The sequence below is a fragment of the Sinohyriopsis cumingii genome, chromosome 14 (assembly GCF_028554795.1).
Source record: "Sinohyriopsis cumingii isolate HCF-2022 chromosome 14, ASM2855479v2, whole genome shotgun sequence".
NCBI classification, from domain to species: Eukaryota; Metazoa; Mollusca; class Bivalvia; order Unionida; family Unionidae; genus Sinohyriopsis; species Sinohyriopsis cumingii.
This window is the reverse complement of record NC_142974.1, coordinates 18,865,598-18,888,478: the sequence shown is the minus strand read 5'-3', so window position 1 is coordinate 18,888,478 and position 22,881 is coordinate 18,865,598. Positions and strand designations below refer to the sequence as shown.

The 22,881-nt window shown below is 34.8% G+C and overlaps 1 protein-coding gene across 3 annotated transcripts in view; it reads left to right on the top strand.

The window, feature by feature from the left end:
* LOC149783361 (androgen-induced gene 1 protein-like) overlaps window positions 1-21,835 on the top strand; it is a 53,868-nt gene extending 32,033 nt beyond the window's left edge. For all 3 annotated transcript variants that reach the window (XM_089931573.1, XM_089931575.1, XM_089931574.1), the window contains exons 3-6: window positions 6,782-6,883; window positions 8,157-8,272; window positions 13,209-13,360; window positions 20,030-21,835. In XM_089931573.1, coding sequence (XP_089787699.1) covers window positions 6,782-6,883; window positions 8,157-8,272; window positions 13,209-13,360; window positions 20,030-20,067 — 408 coding nt within the window. In that variant the 3' untranslated portion in view covers window positions 20,068-21,835. The remainder of the gene's footprint in view (window positions 1-6,781; window positions 6,884-8,156; window positions 8,273-13,208; window positions 13,361-20,029) is intronic.
* The last annotated feature ends 1,046 nt before the right edge of the window (window positions 21,836-22,881 follow it).

Sequence of the window (22,881 nt, the reverse complement as noted above, 5' to 3'; positions counted from 1 at the left end):
ATAAGCTATCAGCAAATCTAGCAAAACCCTGCAAAACTAAATTTCAGAACTCATGGCTGACAGAGTTTGACTTTTAAAGCACAACAGCAAGGGGTAGTATTTAATTCTTTGACATACTGCAAACAAAATATCAACACAAGTCATTCAGGGTGATGTCAATCAAAATAGTAACACTACCTGTATGTATGTAACATTGACAAACTAGAACATATTCAATACACTGAATTTAAAATTCAGATTAATTCTCTTTATTATTCTCCAGTATTTTAATCTTGTAAAAATGCTATTAATTGACCCATGCTTTTGGCCATGAAATAGATTGAAGGACAATAACAAACACATGCTTGTGTTTAAACAGTTGATTTGTGTTGATAAAACTTTAACACCCTTACTGGACAAAGTCTTTAGTAATGATACATTACCTGTAAAGTCCCCATTAAACTTGGAAATAGTTTGACCATTTCGGTCAGTCCCATATGGGATGTATATTCATCATTCTAAAGAGACAAACTGCATCACATACAATATGAACGATTCAGTTTTGATTCATGTAGAAAATCCAGCATGGAAGTTTGTACAACAGTACCACCCAGTCTTTAATGAGTACAAATATGAACACTAATGACCCCTTCATTATATTCCGATTGCCTACTGATCTATTCAGAGCCACAAAGACTGCATGTAATTAAGCCTACATTAGTCATCCCATTGATTTGAAAGACAGAAATTTGGTGTATATATTTATTTAATGTCAGTATGGTTGTGATGGCACATATGTATAAGGTGATATCTGACAATGCTGTCTACCTACAGTTTTTTTTAATTATTTGTAAGTTTATGAAATGCCTTTAAGAAAACAGACAAGTTATTTTTTATTTTATAGATTTGAATATTTTTCTATTGGCTTATATGAAAAGATTACTTATTCTCAATGATAAAATATTTTTTGGGTTTCGTACACTAACACTGTGCCCCCTTGTGACCTCAAAACCCCCTATGTCTGGGAATACAGAAGGTATGACAATGAGCTGGGAATACATCTTGTAATACAGGAATGATGATATTATACAAAGTACAGACCTGTCAGTTTGTGATGATACTATACATGGTACAGACCTGTCAGTTTGTGATGATAATATACATGGTACGGACCTGTCATTTTGTGATGATACTATACATAGTACAGACCTGTCATTTTGTGATGATACATGGTACAGACCTGTCAGTTTGTGATGATATTATACAAAGTACAGACCTGTCAGTTTGCGATAATACTATACATGGTACGGACCTGTCATTTTGTGATGATACTATACATGGTACAGACCTGTCTGTTTGTGATGATGCATGGTACAGACCTGTCAGTTTGTGATGATACTATTAATAGTACAGACCTGTCAGTTTGTGATGATACTATACATGATACAGACCTGTCAGTTTGTGATGATACTATACATGGTACAGACCTGTCAGTTTGTGATGATACATGGTACAGACCTGTCAGTTTGTGATGATACATGGTACAGACCTGTCAGTTTGTGATTATACTATACATGGTACAGACCTGTCAGTTTGTGATGATACATGGTACAGACCTGTCAGTTTGTGATGATACATGGTACAGACCTGTCAGTTTGTGATTATACTATACATGGTACAGACCTGTCAGTTTGTGATGATACTATACATGGTACAGACCTGTCTGTTTGTGATGATACTATGCATGGTACAGACCTGTCAGTTTGTGATGATACTATACATGGTACAGACCTGTCAGTTTGTGATGATACATGGTACAGACCTGTCAGTTTGTGATTATACTATACATGGTACAGACCTGTCAGTTTGTGATGATACTATACATGGTACAGACCTGTCAGTTTGTGATGATACATGGTACAGACCTGTCAGTTTGTGATTATACTATACATGGTACAGACCTGTCAGTTTGTAATGATACTATGCATGGTGCAGACCTGTCAGTTTGTGATGATACTATACATGGTACAGACCTGTCAGTTTGTGATGATACATGGTACAGACCTGTCAGTTTGTGATTATACTATACATGGTACAGACCTGTCAGTTTGTGATGATACATGGTACAGACCTGTCAGTTTGTGATGATACATGGTACAGACCTGTCAGTTTGTGATTATACTATACATGGTACAGACCTGTCAGTTTGTGATGATACTATACAGGGTACAGACCTGTCTGTTTGTGATGATACTATGCATGGTACAGACCTGTCAGTTTGTGATGATACTATACATGGTACGGACCTGTCATTTTGTGATGATACTATGCATGGTACAGACCTGTCAGTTTTTGATGATACTATACATGGTACACACCTGTCAGTTTGTGATGATACTATACATGGTACAGACCTGTCTGTTTGTGATGATACTATGCATGGTACAGACCTGTCAGTTTATGATGATACTATACATGATACAGACCTGTCAGTTTGTGATGATACTATACAAAGTTCAGACCTGTCAGTTTGTGATGATACTATACATTGTACAGACCTGTCAGTTTGTGATGATACTATACATGGTACAGACCTGTAAATTTGCAATTATACTATACATAGTACATACCTTTCAGTTTGTGATGATACAATACATGGTACAGACCTGTCATTTTGTGATGATACTATACATGGTACAGACCTGTCATTTTGTGATGATACTATACATGGTACAGACCTGTCATTTTGTGATGATACTATACATGGTACAGACCTATCATTTTGTGATGATACTATACATGGTACAGACCTGTCATTTTGTGATGATACTATACATGGCACAGACCAGTAAATTTGCGATTATACTATACATAGTACAGACCTGTCATTTTGTGATGATACATGGTACAGACCTGTCAGTTTGTGATGATACATAGTACAGACCTGTCAGTTTGTGATGATACTATACATGGTACAGACCTGTCATTTTGTGATGATACTATACATGGTACAGACCTGTCATTTTGTGATGATACTATACATGATACAAACCTGTAAATTTGCGACTATACATAGTACAGACCTGTCAGTTTGTGATGATACATGGTACAGACCTGTCAGTTTGTGATGATACTATACATGGTACAGACCTGTCAGTTTGTGATGATACTATACATGGTACAGACCTGTCAGTTTGTGATGATACTATACAAAGTACAGACCTGTCAGTTTGTGATGATACTATACATGGTACAGACCTGTACATTTGCGATTATACTATACATAGTACAGACCTGTCAGTTTGTGATGATACATGGTACAGACCTGTCAGTTTGTGATGATACTATACATGGTAGTAACCTGTCAGTTTGTGATGATACTATACATGGTACAGACCTGTCAGTTTGTGATGATACTATACATGGTACACACCTGTCAGTTTGTGATGATGCTATACATGGTATGGACCTGTCAGTTTGTGATGATACTATACATGGTGCAGACCTGTCTGTTTGTGATGATACTTTACATGGTACAGACCTGTCAGTTTTTGATGATACTATATATGGTACAGACCTGTCAGTTTGTGTTGATACATGGTACAAACCTGTCAGTTTGTGATGATACATGGTACAAACCTGTCAGTTTGTGATTATACATGGTACAGACCTGTCAGTTTGTGATGATGCTCTACATGGTACAGACTTGTCAGTTTGTGATGATAGTATACAAAGTACAGACCTGTCAGTTTGTGATGATACTATACATGGTACAGACTTGTCAGTTTGTGATGATACTATACATGGTACAGACTTGTCAGTTTGTGACGATACTATACATGGTACAGACCTGTCAGTTTGTGATGATATTATACCTGTCATGGTACAGACTTTTCAGTTTGTCTTTACATTTAACATGTCACTGTGTTGGCACTGAAAGCATGTCACAATGTGCCTGTCTTTATAGACCATATTTGATTTTGCAAACAGTTACCACTGTCACTGTATCTCATCTTCGTAATACTCAACTTTTAATCATATTGAATAGGAAAGCAGAGTATTCAGAATTTTCTCAAGGAAAGACAAGAAAACAGAACTGGAAGGACAATTGTGCCGTCATGTTTAGATTTATGAAACCATCTAGTATAGGAGAAAACTTCATGTTTTGCAGATTGTGTAATGTGATTTTGCCATTGGGCATTGAGGCGCCCATGAAATACAAGAGCACAAAAAAGCTAATGAACATCAGCTTGCTGCTTCATCATACACAACTCAGCCTGAACTAACGGCATATATTAATACCAGAGAAAACCTTGATGTAATTCAATTGAAGTTCTGTTTATTAAATTTCTTTTAGAAATGAACCTTCCTCTTTCAGTTATAAGTTTTGCTGGCGATTTATTTCGCACACATTTTCCAGACAGTAAAATTGCAAAGGATTACTCATATGCTAGAACAAAAACAGTTCAGTAAGAAAATCACATAGAATTGAGATCATCAATGAAAGTTGGTACATCATAATCGATAATGACTGAAGAAGAAAAACAACAGTGTAGAAAATGCTTCTATAAACAACCTGTGTCTGAGTGTGTTGCACTCTTGCATCTTCTGAATGGGCACCCTATGGAACATGGTGCCTGTCCAGAAGGTACAAGTGTGCAACACATGAATCTTTGACATTAAATAATTATTTAAAGCACTGTCCTACTTTACTGATGGTTGTATTTGTTGTAAATAGTTACATATGCATTAAAATTTTAAAAATCAGTATTTGTTCCTGAAAATCAGTATTTTTGTTATAAGCAGTCCGTATTTTTGTACTTGGGGGTTGGCAGCTATATATACATGTCATGATACAGACCTGTCCGTTTGTGATGAAACTATACATGGCTTGGTACAGACCTGTCAGTTTGTGATACTATGCATGTCATGGTATAGACCTTTTAGTTTGTGATTATGCTATAAATATCATGGTACAGACCTGTCCGTTTGTGATGATACTATATATGGCTTGGTACAGACCTGTCAGTTTGTGATACTATGCATGTCATGGTACAGACCTGTCAGTTTGTGATGATACTATACATGTCATTGTTTTAGGGTTTGATGCCATTTTTCAGCACAAGATAGGCTATACATGGCAGCCAGTATATATGGTGGAGGAAGAACCTGGGAAAACCCCAGAAAGAACCACCGACCCATGAGAAGCTACTGGCAAGCTTTCTCACATGCCGACATTGGTTGAACCCGAGACTCGAACCCACACAGACAGAGGTGAGATGACAGTGATCCATAATGGTGAGCGCTTTAGGCCACTTGGCCACTAGGGGCCCCCACATGTCATGGTACAGACCTGTCAGTTTGTGATGATACTATATGTATCATGGTACAGACTTGTAAGTTTATGATATTATACATGTCATGGTACAGACCTGTCAGTTTGTGATGATACTATATGTATCATGGTACAGACTTGTAAGTTTATGATATTATACATGTCATGGTACAGACTTGTAAGTTTATGATATTATACATGTCATGGTACAGACCTGTCAGTTTGTGATGATACTATATGTATCATGGTACAGACTTGTAAGTTTATGATATTATACATGTCATGGTACAGACCTGTCAGTTTGTGATGATACTATATGTATCATGGTACAGACTTGTAAGTTTATGATATTATACATGTCATGGTACAGACTTGTAAGTTTATGATATTATACATGTCATGGTACAGACTTGTAAGTTTATGATATTATACATGTCATGGTACAGACTTGTAAGTTTATGATATTATACATGTCATGGTACAGACTTGACAATTTGTGACAATACTGTATCTATCATGGTACAGACTGGTCAGTTTGTCTTTACATGTAATGTGTAACTGTGTAGGCATTGCAAGCGTGTCACAATGTTACTAGTCTCATCATATAGTTTTCTTGTTAGCAGAAACTTGTTTTGAACAACAGAAATAAACGGTTTATATTTCAGATTTTGTCCCCCATTTTGGTGTGAGAAAAGTATTGAAAGTTAGTTTTTTGTTTTGATATTACATCTATGAATTATCTATCTTGCCTGATATGTTCAATATGGGATTCATTTATAATTTTATAGATCCATGTCCAACTAAGAATGGCATTGTCACTGAGACTGCTTGTAGTCTGATAACTAATTTCTCTTGATGATAATGGGTCCAGTCTGATAACTAATCTTTCTTGATGATAATGGAGACCATTTTGATAATTAACTTCTGCTGATAATAGAGACCATTCTGATAAATAATCTTTCTTGATGATAATGGGGACCAGTCTGATAACTAATTTCTCTTAATGATAATGGGGACCAGTCTGATAACTAATTTCTCTTAATGATAATGGGGACCAGTCTGATAACTAATGTCAAACATATGCATAATAATACTAAAGAAAAGAACAGCAGCAAAATCTATAATACATTTATTGAAGAGATTTTTTTTCTTTCCTCAGCTTGAATTCATGTATATCAAGATCCATCAGTGTCACATGAGAGCAGTATGTACTGGGATACTATTTTTGTTGTATAGGGGTTTATGCCATTTCTTAGTGCAAGATAGTCTATACATGGTGGCCATTATAACTGGTGGTGGAAAAACCCAGGAATCAGAGATGTTTCAAAACTGATTTCAGCATTTTTTATATATAAAAAAAGACTGAAGCAATAGACATATCTTGGTTATTTGGAAATATTTTTGTTGGTCTGCAGAGTGCCGTCCCCATGGAGGACATATTTTATTTTTGTATGTATTTGCTTACAGTTTGTGGTTATTACCTTCTGGAGTATTTATATGGTCGACAGGGAGCTTGTATTTCCCAAGCGTCTAGATGCTATCATCCCATCCTGGTTGAACCATGTGATGGTGAGTCATTTCTTACTCAGTGTGCTTAAGAGACTTTTTAATATTTTTGTTTTGTTTACATTAGTACATGTACATGTAGTTTATATTCTGTTTATGAATAAAAAAAACCAAATATTTAAAACATACCTCTCTAAAAATATTCTGTGAGTTTACTATATTTTAGATCTGTCACCTTATATTATTATGTTTTATTGTCACCAACCTTTGTAAGTTCATTAATCTGAGTATATTGATAATTAATGAAATTTGCATATTTTATAGATCTAAGTTCATTGACTTTAATCTGAATGAATTTTCACTAATATTGTTTTCTTGCTAAATGTGCAGTTTTTACATTTATGAAAATTTTGTGATTTAATCCTTTATCCAAAATTAGGAACAGGATCAGCTGTATCTATTAATTAGTCTCTCTATAGAGTTCATAAACCCTTCAATTTGTTTGTAAATGCTGCCCCCTCTTGCCGATTTAAAAAACGAAAAGCATCAAGGATATAAACATAGCACAAAACTTAGTCATTTAATTTATTGATTTACAGTTTCTAACTTGATTGTCGTCAACACTGTCAAATTATTGACGTTTCAATGCATGGAAGCTACCGATGTAAACAAGCAAACAGACTGCTCACAGTCCATTTCTTGTTTCTAGAATAGTCTATTTCAGTAAAAACTGTTTTGTCTGCATCTGATATGAGATTTTCAAAGAAGGTGAACTACATCACATCTGTTGCTTGGAAACAAAGACTGGCCTTAACAAATACGGCAACCATGTTGCTAAAGAAACTATTTTTTGATTTGAAATGACAACAACTTGACATTGTTTGTGATCCCTTGACGATGGCCAGGTTAGAAGTTTTAAATCATTGAATGAATTGAGGAAGTTGTATGCATCTTTTATATTCTTGATGCTTCCTGTTTCTAAAATAAGTCAAAGGTTCGGGTACAAAGAAATGGGATGGGTGAGAATACTACAGAATATTCGCAGTGATTGTCCTTTTTGTGTCTTTCTCTGCTCAGATCATGTTTGAAATGTGATGAGTTGTATCAAAATATTATTTGAATTTCATAATTAATCAACTTTTTATTTATCTGCTGTATATTCTTTTTACAAATTGTAACATTGTAACTGTCAACTTTTATAACAGTGTAACATTTCTTATTACATTGTTGCATTGACTTGGCTTTTAACTTTTAATTCTGAGCTGGCTGCTTCCGAAGTTAATGATGTTTATTACACTACTTGTATTTTTGGACCATGTTTGATTTTATTTTTCAGCACACAACTGTGTTACCCATATTGTTGCTAGAGAAATATCTAGTTTACCACCAGTACCCAAGCAAGAAAAAGGGGCTCACTATATTACTTTCATTTTCATTTGCTTACTTAGCATGGTAAGAACTTATTTTATTTAATTTACAAGTGCCAAGGTATATATACAAATTATTTCTGTACCCTGCATTATCCATGTATTTATTACCCTGAATGTCACATAATATCACATTATCCCATCATGGCCTCTTCCATCCATTATGAATTTCATTTAAATTCAATATGTTTAACGTTTGAATGATGTAATGGATTGAACAAAAAAGTTGGTATGAGGTTTTACTTGTGGTTATTGCAGAGTTACTGCCCCTGTATGACTTTAAACATTGACCTTCCTTTTTGTCATACTAGCAATGGCAGACATACCATGTAGACAATATTTCAAATGTATTTTAATGCACAAAGTTATCACTCTGCAGGCAGCATGTTGTACATCATCCATGAACATGTGCTACCCGTATTTGAAACCACTGGGCCCAGTTGAAATAAACTTGGTCAGAATGCTCAACCAGTTGGTATACTCCCCTATCAATGGTGTGGTTTGTGTAGCAACCATACGGAAAGCTATATCCAGCTTCTTCTCAAGAATGGTTGAGTCAGTTTTATACAAACTTAGTAGGAGAGTTCTGAGGTGGCTTTTTTAGGAACGATATTGCTTAATTCCATTGCTAGCAGGTGGTGAAGCAATATTTTGACTGCCTCTCTAGAATGACTCTGTCAGTTTTGATGAAACTTTCATGCTGTACAAGAATTGCATTTGGGATGACTCCTCTGTCAGTGGTGTTTTCCTTTGCAACCTGGTAGAGTACCTTTTTAGCTTCAGAGTTTGTGTGAGGCATTGGAGGCAGCATTTGCATCTGATCTTCGTTAAACTTTTGAAGCAAGTTGTTGTTTTATGTATTTTTTTTACGTTGGCTGCTTTTTACAGAGAATATTAATTATTATTGGTATTTCAATTCCAGTGGATGGATTACATTTGTTACTTTTAATTTAGGTTTTAAGGTCTTTTTTTTGGTCTTAGTTTCAGATTAATCTTTAATTGTCTTATTCTAGTACTTTGTCTAAGGTTAACTTTTTAGGGCAAGTTGTTAATTTTACCTGACTGGTCAAGAAACTTTTAATGTTTTAATAACAAGTTGTCCTTCATTAATTAGTGTTCTTATTTTCGATGCTTATTATTTGTTTTTTATAGATCTGTTTCTTATCAGTTTAGATAAAGTTTGCAGGGAATCTTTTTGTGCTTTACATAAGGAATATGGTCTGGCTTTGGTACTCCCCCCTTTCCCCCAGATAATGGTTAGCTTCCGATACGCCAATATATATCATCATTTCATTATCCTGTGGCCACTAGCTGTATACATGAAAGTATCAGGAGTTGTTGCAATGCACTATACCTTGATCTGGTCTCTTTAAACATGTTTTTTTAGACCTGATGTAGACTGAGAGTAATCACCATTTCAGTTTGTCTGAACAGAAAGCCATCTTGACATGGGATTTTCACCAGAAGGGTTTTTCTTGTGTCTAGTTCTTCGTAAATAGAAGTGGTGCTGATCTGATGTCTGGCAGGGCCACCACAGCAGCCATCTTGAGAATCTTATCAGTACTCCTCCAAAATGGATGGACATATCAGCATTGCATTTTACTAAAAGATTTCTTATGATGTCTAGTTGGTCCTAAATAAATAAGGTGACAAAGTGACATTCAGTATGCCACCATGACAGCCATCTTGAAATGTTGTCACTGGTACTCTTCCTGAAAGGAAAGTCATATCCTAATGGGATTTTCACCATAAGACTTTTAATCAGTTATAAATGAGTATGCTGCTGATCAGATGTTTAATATAGCTACCACAATGGCCATCTTAAAAATATTGTTATTAAAAATAATCATATCACCATGGTTTTGTCCTGCTAAAAATTTCTTGTGATGTCTAGCTGGTCCTAAATGAAGATGATGTGAATCTAATCTCCAATATGGCTAATCTGGAAAATCGTATTGCTACTTCTCCAAGGTGAAAGGTCATATTAGCACTTTCCTTACACTGGAAATTCCTTATGATAAGTGGAAACTAAGTTGAAAAGGTGCACCTCTGATATCCAATATGACAATCGTGGCAGCCATCTTGAAAATCTTGCTATTGTTACTCAAAAAAAAAAAACCAGAAAGACTTGGGGATTCAGCAAAAGATTTATCTAGTTGGTCATAAATTAAAATGGTGCTGATCTGGTGTCTAATTTGGCCCCACACGTTGGCCATCTTGAAAATACTGTCATTGTTACTGCTCTTAAATGAAGTAATTCTGATATAGGGTTTTCATCAGAAGAGTTCTTGTGGTGTCTAAATGATCCTAAATGAAAATGATGTAATTGACCCTCAATATGGTGGTCATCTTGAAAGTATTGTTATCTCTACTCTGAAGAAAATCAATAGCTATATAAAATCTGCCTTGGTTGCCACAACTGCTATCATGAACATCTTGCCATCACTAATCTCCCTAAATGAAAATTGTGCCACTCTGATATCCAATATGTCCACTGCAGCAGCTTATTTGAAAATCTTTTTATTGCTGAATAATATTCAAGATGGTTTCAACACTCAGCATCTAAAAAGAAAGAAATGGTCTAATTCTGAATTTATGTACACTTTTCACCCATTTCGAGCAGCATACCCTTCAGGGGGCTCTTCTTTTTATGGCTCTTGACACTTGGTATCTTGATGTGGGATGTTTGCTTGTAACTGTCCTAACCTAAGAAATATTGAATAGGTTCTAATATAATCTGGTTTGAAGATTGTCTCATAGATTTAATGTTCAGTTTTGGGGTGGTTTAATCTTGTCTGGTTTGTTCTTGAAAGAGATTTGTCTTATATCAGGTATATTCATGTTTTCACATGAACCCTGTAATGTTTGCAGTAGCATTGGTTAAGTGCCATTCGGCATATTCTGATGGAAATTGGTATGAACAATGTCTTGTAGACTTCGATGTAATTGTACAGATTTTGTCTCGTCAGTTCCATTTTTAGCTTATCTGGCTTAGGTGATGTTTGCTTATAGTACGGGTCCACCTTGGATGCAGGAGGTCATGTGTTTGATCCCCAGCTGAGTCATACCAAAGACATATAAAAATGGTACTAACAGCTGCCTCGCTAGGTGCTCAGCATTAAGAGGTTAGTGTCAGGACTGGTCAGCCTGGTGTCAGGATAACGTGACTGGTTGGGACATCACTATAAACTGCCACATTGTAGTGATATGACTGAGAAATTGTTAAAGCTAAGTTAAAAATCCAAATCACACACACATGCTTATGGTATGGCATTGCAAATGCTATGCATCATTCACCCATGAACAGGTGCATGTCACCACTTTGGAATCTTTTATTTACAGTCCGATATCAATCAGACATGTTATATAGACTTGTATCATCAGAATCTTCCACAAATCCAGGAATGGGCAAAGTCCATACATGTCAGTGAGGTGATCTTGCATTGTATTAGCTAACTTCGTTACCATACAGAAGGCCATATGAGAGCCACTCATTTTAAGGAGGTGATTCTACATCTTATGAGATAACTTCGTTACAATACAGGAGGCCATTTGAGATCTATAGATATTAATGAGGTGATCTTGCATCTTTTTTTTCTTCCCACTCTGGTGGCTGAATTTATAATCTGATTTTGATCAAACTTGGACTGTGGGTTTATGTAATCAAGATCTTGGACCAGTTCACTTCCATCTGTTTGGCTGACCTTTTTATCACTGACTCTGAAAACCATATTTCTAAACTGATTTTAATAAAACTTTATATATATATATATATATATATATATATATATATATATATATATATATATATATATATATGCCTATGTCATCAAGATTTTGTTCAAGTTCAGTAATGAAGAAGATTCCCACAGTATTATGAGGTGATCTTGCATCTGATTGGTTGAGTTGATTGACTGCAACCACACTGGAAGCTATATTTTTTTGATTGTGGTCAAACTTGGAATATATGCTTATATCATCAAGCTTAAGGATATCTTTAATAAGTCATACAGAAGGAAATGTACATACTAAAAGTCTCTCATACAGAAGCAAATGTACATACTAAAAGTCTCTCATACAGAAGGAAATATACTAAAAGTCTCTCATACAGAAGGAAATGCACATAATAAAAGTCTCTCATACAGAAGGAAATGTACATACTAAAAGTCTTTCATACAGAATGAAATGCACACTAAAAGTCTCATACTGAGTGTAGTGCACATACTAAAAGTCTCATACAGAATGAAATGCACACACTAAATGTCTTATACAGAATGAAATGCACACACTAAATGTCTCTCATACAGAATGTAATGCACATACTAAAAGTCTCTCATACAGAATGTAATGCACATACTAAAAGTCTCATACAGAATGTAATGCACATACTAAAAGTCTCTCATACAGAATGAAATACACATACTAAAAGTCTCTCATACAGAATGAAATGCACACACTAAAAGTATCAGGAAAGTTATCTGATTAGAACAAATTTTAAAAATAAATGTAACAGCAAATCATCATTATCATTTACATCAATCACTTGATACCTGATGTAACTCAGATGACTCCATTACCATTAACATCGATCAGTCAGTATCTGAAATAACCCAAATAACTGACTTAGCATTAACATCAATCACTTGGTACCTGGTGCAACACGGATCACTTGCTTGCCTTGTCTGTGACCTCAGAATACCTGAAACTATTTTCAACTCAAATAACACTTTTGGGTTGATATACTTCAACATTTTAAAGTTTTACTGTAAGTAACAAAAAGAAAAAGAAAAAGCCCAGGCTAGCCTTAATGCAGCAGTTAATTGAAGTGGCAGTGTACTTTACTATTATTTTCAGCTCATGAACTGTATATTAATGAGAAATGGTGGTAGATTTATAAAGTCATCTAAAAGATGATGCATAAACCTTTGTTTTACTCTTGTTTAATTTAATTTTCATTTCAGGATCCTCTGGATAGCATATTATGCTAACATCTGGGTTTATCCAGTCCTGAAGGTGATGGAAGCACACCAGAGAATAATCTTTATTACATTGTTGTTAGTGTTTTTCATTAGTATCTACATCCTAGGGGAGGCAGTCAATAAATTCATCTGGAGTAAGTTGTACAGTTCTTGTATATTATGTGTGTTTGTGTTGCCATGGGAATGAATATATATATATATATATATATATATATATATATATATATATATATATATATATATATATATATAATTTAATGAAATTACATAACATGACAAGATGCTAATACACAGCAACTTTTGAAACTATTTAATTACTTTGGTTACTAATTTGCACAATACTAATAAAATATTACTAATACAATATTGCCAATGTTAATGGCAATACATGTATGAATGATATTAATAGTAGTAATTATAACCGTTTTGGAAATTCCTTGTTTTATGGGCAAGTTAATACAGTGAATCCTCACTATTAAGCTCCACATTATGCAGCTGCTTTACTATTAAGCTCCACGTTATGCACCAGCACAACTATTAATCCTCTCCTTATACAGCCACCTTCCTATTAAGTTCTTCAATGTACAGCTGCCTTCATTATTAAACTCTACATTTGACTGCTACCTTCATTATTAGGCTCCACATTTGAGTACCACCTCAGTATTTAACTCGACAGCTGACCACTATCTCAATATAAAGATCCATAGTCAAATGCTGCCATACTGTTATGTGCCACAGTTGACTGCTATCTCATTATTAAGCCCCACATTTGACTGCTACCTCACTATTATGCTCCACAGTTGACTGCTACCTCACTATTATACTGCACATTGGAATGCTGCCTCAATATTAAACTCCATATTTGACTGCTACCTGACTTTTAAGCTACACAGTTGACTTCTATCTTGCTTTTAAGCTTCACAGTTGATTGCTACTTCACTATTAAGCTCTACAGTTGAGTGTTACCTCACTATTAAGATCCTTATTTGAATACCACCACAGAATTTATCTCCACAGCTGAACAGTACCTTACCAGTAAGCTCCACAATTGAATGTTGCCTCACTGATGCTCCACAATTGACTGCTGCCTCACTATTAAGCTCCACAATTGTCTGTTACCTCACTATTAAGCTCCACAGTTATGCTACCTCATAATTACTCTCCACATTTGAATACTACTTCACTATTATGTTCCACATTTGACTGCTATCCTTACAATTTTGCTCCAGTTGAATGCTACCTCACTGTTAAGCTCCACAATTGAATGCTACCTCACTATTAAGCTCCACAATTGACTGCTACCTCACTATTAAGCTCCACAATTGAAAACTACCTCACTATTATGCTCCACAATTGACTGCTACATGACAGTTAAGTTCCACAATTGAATACTACCTCAGTAATAAACCCCAAAATTGGCTGCTACCTCTTGAGTATGGGGTTGGATCGCAGATGTTCTATATTTATGTAATTGTTCTTATTGTCATGACTTTCACAGGCATCAACATTAACATTTTGGTTATTGCCGTGGCTGGCATAGGCATCAACAATATAATTTTGGTTATTGCCATGACTTTCACAGGCATCAACATTAACATTTTGGTTATTGCTGTGGCTGGCATAGGCATCAACAATATAATTTTGGTTATTGCCATGGCTGGCATAGGCATCAACATTAACATTTTGGTTATTGCCGTGGCTGGCATAGGCATCAACAATATAATTTTGGTTATTGCCATGGCTGGCATAGGCATCAACATTAACATTTTGGTTATTGCCATGGCTGGCATAGGCATCAACATTATAATTTTGGTTTTTGCCATGGCTGGCATAGGCATCAACATTAACATTTTGGTTATTGCCATGGCTGGCATAGGCATCAACATTAACATTTTGGTTATTGCCATGGCTGTCATAGGCATCAACATTATAATTTTGGTTTCTGCCATGGCTGGCATAGGCATCAACATTAACATTTTGGTTATTGCCGTGGCTGGCATAGGCATCAACAATATAATTTTGGTTATTGCCATGACTTTCACAGGCATCAACATTAACATTTTGGTTATTGTCGTGGCTGGCATAGGCATCAACAATATAATTTTGGTTATTGCCATGGCTGGCATAGGCATCAACATTAACATTTTGGTTATTGCCGTGGCTGGCATAGGCATCAACAATATAATTTTGGTTATTGCCATGGCTGGCATAGGCATCAACATTAACATTTTGGTTATTGCCATGGCTGGCATAGGCATCAACATTATAATTTTGGTTTTTGCCATGGCTGGCATAGGCATCAACATTAACATTTTGGTTATTGCCATGGCTGGCATAGGCATCAACATTAACATTTTGGTTATTGCCATGGCTGTCATAGGCATCAACATTATAATTTTGGTTTCTGCCATGGCTGGCATAGGCATCAACAGTAATAAATCGAATCAGCAAGTTTGGCAAATATTCCATCCTTCTTATATAAGTCAACGCTAAGTATAAGACAAGGCTGGATTAATGCCTCGGATTGTGTTTTTAATTTCGTTCCACACAGCATCGCAAATTTTATCCTGCCTGTAACTCAGTAACCTATCATCAAGTCAGGATCATGAAATGAAAAGTACCTAATTTGTTTCACATGAAGTATTGTAAATGTATTATGTACTTTTAGCTACATATAATGATGCTGACCCAAAAATTTATTGAGTTAAGATGGGATAAAACTTGCGATGCTGTGTGGAATTAAATTATAATAACTTCTGGTTTCATAAATATTAAAAGTATCACTGTATGCTATTTCAGAATACAAGTAATATGGAAATTACATCATTTATACTAAAAAGCGTTTTTGGTATTGGGGTGTAGGGAGGGAAGGAGAGATGCAGAGAGAAGGATGCATATGTATTCCATCACATTTTTCTTCTTGCACCTCGTGATTAAAATCAAATATGGTCCAATGTATGAGAGAGAGAGAGAGTTCAGCTCTTCTTGGATTTTTTAATTTTTTTAACTTATTGCCCCCATGTTGCTGAAGATTTTGTCAAAGAGAGAATACATTAATAAATGAAACAGGAAATGTAAACTATGAAAATACATACCATACTCCTTCAGGGTTTAAATATTCACAATAGTTATGTCCATGTAGTCTCCATTAGGTTAAATCCCAAGAATTACCATTTTGCTTGCTAATTTTCTTTGCAAGTATCATGACCTCTCCATTCCCAACAATTAAGATTATGTTTAAAGTGCATGTACTCTTCCTGTACTTAGGCAGCAACTGTTTTTGATCTTTGCTCATGCTAGATGTACTTTAATTTGCTGTCGGTTCTGTTGGCAATTTAAAAAATGTCACTGGCTGAGAAATTTACGATAGTAACCTGGCATTTCCTTTAACTACTGTATATGGTATGGTATTCATAATAAACATGGGTAGTCTCATTTTCCTATTGGTAGCCTCGCTAATCTGACCTGGTCTACAGAATCTTTACCTCAAACAGGTGTTATCTTGGAATGACTGAATATAGTCATAGCATATTTAATTAGCATGTAAATACCACTACAAAGCCATGTGATTCTTTTAATAATGGAAGTAGAAACAAGGATTAGAAGGAATCGCTTAACTAGTGGCAGGTATTAATTGATAATGGAATATGGTACTGCACTTTTACACAAGTAAAATCAGTCATCAGGTAAGTGAACAATACAGATTTACAATCAAGAAGACATCTCTGTCTGTCTGTCTGGCCCTCAATGGGGCATACAGATTAATTGATCATCGGGTGCTGAAGAAAATTGTGATGGAATATGTCTTTGTCATGGTTCTTCATCTTCTATCTTGTAAATTCTAATGCACATATATGTAATTAAATTTAAACAATATATATTACAAACAAAGTACATTACTGGTGCATGCTGCTTTAGTGCAATTACATCTGATGTATGTTAATTTTTAATACTGACGATGATTTAATTGTATAAAATGCTCACTGTGGGATCCTCAATTTGTTCATACATGATTTCTCCCCCGAACATTATTTTTCTTTCTCTTGGAGAATTGTTTTCATTACGAAAAATATGATAAAGCGATTTGGATGACATAATCCATATATAGGTCGATTTGAAGTATAAGATGAAGCTAAGATTTTCTGGCAAATAAGTATCATCTTATAGGCTGGCAAATACGGTAAATATTTGTACCCAGAATTTGTTTTTAAAAACAAACACCAAGTGAAGACAGCTTATTTGAGTGTAGGAATTTTTCAGATATTGAAAGATTAGCAGGTATCATATAATTTGCTCGAGTTCATATTTTTCCACGCATGCGCCAACACCTCTAATTGTTAATCATGCGATGTTACATCTTACATATTAATACCGATTCATATTTAAGCTACACAACAGTTAAAATGTTTTCACCTCCTTGAAAAAAAGATATGTATTCTGCAAAAAGTGAAACAGAGATTGGTTATTATGATGTATAGTTGGTCGATATGATGTCTAGTTGGTCCATATAATGTCTAGTTGGTCTTTATGATGTCTAGTTGGTCCATATAATGTCTAGTTGGTCCATATAATGTCTAGTTGGTCTTTATGTTGTCTAATAGGTCCTTATTATGTCTAGTTGGTCCATATAATGTCTAGTTGGTCTTTATGTTGTCTAGTTGGTCCATATAATGTCAATTTGGTTCTTATGTCTAGTTGGTCCTTATGATGTCTAGTTAATCCATTTATCGTCTAGTTGGTCCTTATGTTGTCTAGTTGGTCCTTGTGATATTTAGTTGGTCCTTATGATGTCTAGTTGTTCCTTATAATGTCATGTTCCATGTAATGTCGAGTTGGTCATTATGTCTAGTTGGTCCATATAATGTCTAGTTGGTCCTTTTGATGGCTAGTTGGTCTTTATGATGCTTAGTTGGTCCTTATAATGTCTAGTTTGTCCTTATGATGTCTAGTTTGTCCTTATGATGTCTAGTTGGTCCTTGTGATATTTAGTTGGTCCTTGTGGTGTCTAGTTGGTCTATATGAGGTCTAGTTGGTCCATATATTGTCTAGTTTTCCTTATTATGTCATGTTCCATATGTCAAGTTGGTCCTTATGTCTAGTTGGTCCATATAATGTCTAGTTGGTCCTTATGATGTCTAGTTTTCCTTATTATGTCATGTTCCATATGTCAAGTTGGTCCTTATGTCTAGTTGGTCCATATAATGTCTAGTTGGTCCTTATGATGTCTAGTTGGTCTTTATGATGTCATGTTCCATATAATGTCAAGTTGGTCCTTATGTCTATTTGGTCCATATAATGTCTAGTAGATCTTTGTGATGACTAGTAGGTCTTTGTGATGACTAGTAGGTCTTTGTGATGACTAGTAGGTCTTTGTGATGTCTAGTTGGTCCTTATGATGCCTAGTTGATCCATTTATTGTATAGTTGGTCCTTATGATGTCTAGTTGGTCCATATAATGTCTAGTTGGTCCTTTTGATGGCTAGTTGGTCCTTATGAGGTCTAGTTGGTCCATATAATGTCTAGTAGGTCTTTGTGATGACTAGTAGGTCTTTGTGATGACTAGTAGGTCTTTGTGATGACTGGTAGGTCTTTGTGATGACTAGTAGGTCTTTGTGATGTCTAGTTGGTCCTTATGACGTCTAGTTGGTCCTTATGACATCTAGTTGGTCCTTATGATGTCTAGTTGATCCATTTATTGTATAGTTGGTCCTTATGATGTCTAGTTGGTCCATATAATGTCTAGTAGGTCTTTGTGATGACTAGTAGGTCTATATAATGTCTAGTTGGTCCTTATGATGTCTAGTTGGTCATTGAACAACTTCCAAAAATGTTTTCTTGATCCAAAAATAAGATGTTGCCGATTAGATTTCCAACATGTGACCATCTCTTTTTTTTCATTACTCTTAAATGGAAAATCATTTTGACCTGGGGTTTTTATCGAAAGGATTCTTATGGTGACCAACGTGGCTAAGAATAGAAGAAAAGAAATTTTAGAATATGATTGCATACATTTCCATAAAGCAAGTTAAACAAAATAGTGACAGAACACCGCAGTATATAAAATTAATGATTTGTAGTATAAAGCTAGAGAAGATAATGAAATAGAAATATAACAAGTAGCACTCGAAGTAGATACAATAAATTACAGACAAGATGTATTTTGCAACTTATTTGGCAAGACACTTTTTTGTATTGGTTATTTGAAAGAATTTTTATTCTTTTAGTTTGTGTGTTTATTTGTGTGTTTTGGATTTTTAATTTAGCTTTAACAATTTTTCAGTCATATTGTTGCGATTGGAGTTACTCAACCCCAAATTTATAGGTTCTAGAATAGACCTTGTATAGGGTTGGCATGTCAGTTGTTACCACATTATGACTCTGATGCTTACCCCAAAGCGATATGGACAGACACAGGCATGAGACATGGGCAGCACTGGCTTTAACAGTGTCTATCTATGCAATATGCTATAACATTTTGAAACCTATTGTACCTGATTCCAATTACCGATGAATGATTTTATGTTTTAATTGCAAAAGGAATCAAATAATAATTAATAGATGATGAAGCAACTAAGCTCCAACCTTTTCTCTCCTCTCCTCTCCACAATTTTAATATATTATGTGTCAATTTACATTCACAAGGTAACATGTCAGTTACACAGGTGAGTGATATCAAGCCTCCCTGGGCCTTTTCTTTACTAGTCAGGACAGTTAATTTGTACGGTATGTGAATATATTGATGTATGTTTAAGATATGATATTTCACTGTGATTCACATTAAAATTCTATTTCCAACTTTTCAGGAAGAGAAACTGGGAACATTCATCAAAAACAGAAATAGTTCAGACAGCATAATATCAAAGATCAGCAACCAAGGATTCATTTGGAACAAAAACGTGCAATGATTAGGCTATATTTATGCAGGATTTTAACAAATATATAGGATGATCAAATATGACAATTGTTCAAAATAGATTTTGATAAATTTTCCAGTCAAGAGCTGATTGACAATCAAGTCCTTTGAATCAAATTCTCTGAGGAATTATGTTTTACAGGGTGTATAGCATTCTTTTATCATTTGCAGAGTTAAAATGATTACTTGATTACTGGAGTTTGAGGGAAGAGTTCAAGATAAGGAGGTGGTTCACAGTCATTTCCAAATAATTGAGCATTTTGAAGACTTCAGGTTGGGGCATGGGTTTAAAATCTTTTCCAGAAATACTTCAGCATTTTTAATGGTATTGATCTTTGTATGATTGCTTTTGTTAAGTAGACATTTACTACAGTAGATCAGTAAATTAATTTGTAATTGTGAAAACAAAATTTGATTACAGGGTCAACAAAAGCATTACAGCTGACAAAAGCACACAGCAAATAATAGTCTTATTTCAGATTAGTGCCTTGCCTGAAAAAAAAGCTGTGTTTAGAAATCAATGGTGCCAGTTATTTTGGAATACATGCTGTGATTGCAGGTCTCACTGACATATGAATCATGATACCTGCTTTGTTGTAATATATGTATGAACATCTTGCTAGAAGCCTGGATTTGTTATCATAATTTCTGTGTAACCATTGATATGACAAATCAAAACATTGCAGACCTGCCAACTTTTATGATTTTGCTTTGAGCCTTATGAAAATTACCCTTAAAATATGGACTTTTGGCATAAAAGCAAAAACTACGGAAAAATGATCGTTGCCAAAAATCTGGACAATTTGTTCATCTGGGTTTCATTTGGATCTGGGTTTCATTTTAGAAGTAGTGAAATTGGTCAGGGAACCAGACTAACTTAACAGCAGCACATCAGACGCTTTAAACTGCACTTGTTTGTTCATGCAAAGCATCTGCTTGATCAAACTGTTGATCATATAATTTTTTTAAAAATGGCGTCCAGCAAGTGATGCATGTTTAAGATGAAAGGGAAAATAAGCCTCTTGAAACGTGTTAATAATCAACACAGGAAAAATAAAAAGGAATATTCAGATTCTTGTGAATAAAAGCTGGAAGGGACATAATTATGTTTATTGGACATCACATGCCAATTTGAGCATGACTCGTGAAATGGAAAAAGAATTTCTGGGAATTACATCAAGTTGAGAGACAGCAAGAAGCCATTGAGCTGCATAGGGTTTGGAACTAAAATTTGTGCATCGTACTAGTGGTAAATAAAGTCTACACGTACTTTACAAACTTTTCAGTTGAGCATAATTTTTTTCGTTGCTGCACGTTCTGAATACCGAACCATTAATTATGTTTTCCAGCTTTACAATAACAGTTTATGATATTTTGTTACACCTTACTGAAAACTGGTCAGACTTACAGAAAGAATCAACCACCTTACTGAGACGGACTCATCAGGATTGGCAGGTCTGACATTGCACTGTATTTAGTAAAAATATTTATATTCAGTGAAGTTAATTTATATTCAGTGTCTCATTGATGTGGAGTAAATATTCATTATAATTGATGCTTGTTCTTGTTTATATTCAAGGATATTTTGTTATTCAGAATTATAGTATAAGTAAATGATTTTAGTATATTTTATCTATATTTGACTTTTTTGTGTATATTCTTTATTTTGGATGTTCAGTAAATGTATTCTTATTCATTGTCTCTTATTCAGTAATTTGCATGTACATTCAGTATTTGTTTTTCTCTTCAATATATCAGTTTTTAGTTCTGCTGGTCATAGAGTTTATGTTATGGCCTGTTGAACAGTGTCAATTCATCTTCTATCCATCTGTTCATCCATTAGCAAAAGTTATTTTATTTCTATGAAACTTTTACATAAATATTCATCCCATAGTCAAGTTGGTCCTAAATGATTTGGTTCCACTCAGAATTCCATATTGGCCACCAGAGTGGCCATCTTTAAAATTTTGTTATTACTACTCCTCATGAATGAATAGTCATATCAACATTGGGTTTCCACTAAACGACTCCTTATGACATCATGTTGATTCTAGTTAAAATTGCAGACCTGCCACCTCTTAGGATTTTTCCATAATTCTTATGAAAATTACCCTTAAAATACGGACTTATGGCATACTAGTAAAAATTATGGAAAAATGATGGTTGCTGAATAATCCTGATAATTGGTTCATCTGTGTTTTTTTTGGATCAGGGTTTCATCTTAGAATTAGTGAAATTAGTCAGGGAACCAGACTAACTTTACAGCAGCACCCCAGATGCTTAAAATGGCACCTATTTGTTCATGAGAAGTGTCAGCATGATCAAAATGATTATTATAAAATTTTTAAAAATGGCATCCAGAAAGCGATGCATGTTTAAGACGAAAGGGAAAATAAGCTTCTAGAATAGTGTTAATAATCAACACGGAAGAATAAAAAGGAGTATTCAGATTCTTGTGAATAAAAGCTGGAAAGGACACAATTATGTTTATTGGACATCATGTGCCAATTTGAGTACGTCTTGTGGCAGGAGATGCGATTGCCATCATCATGTGAATTGGAAAAGAATTTCCAAGAATTATGTCAAGTTGAGAGATAGCAACAAGCCATTGAGCTCCATACGGTTTGGAACTAGAGTTTGTGCAACTGTACTAGTGGTAAATAAAGTCTGTGCGTACTTTACAAACTTTTCAGTTGAACATAATGTTTATCGTCGATGTGTCAAGCTTTTAATTACATATTC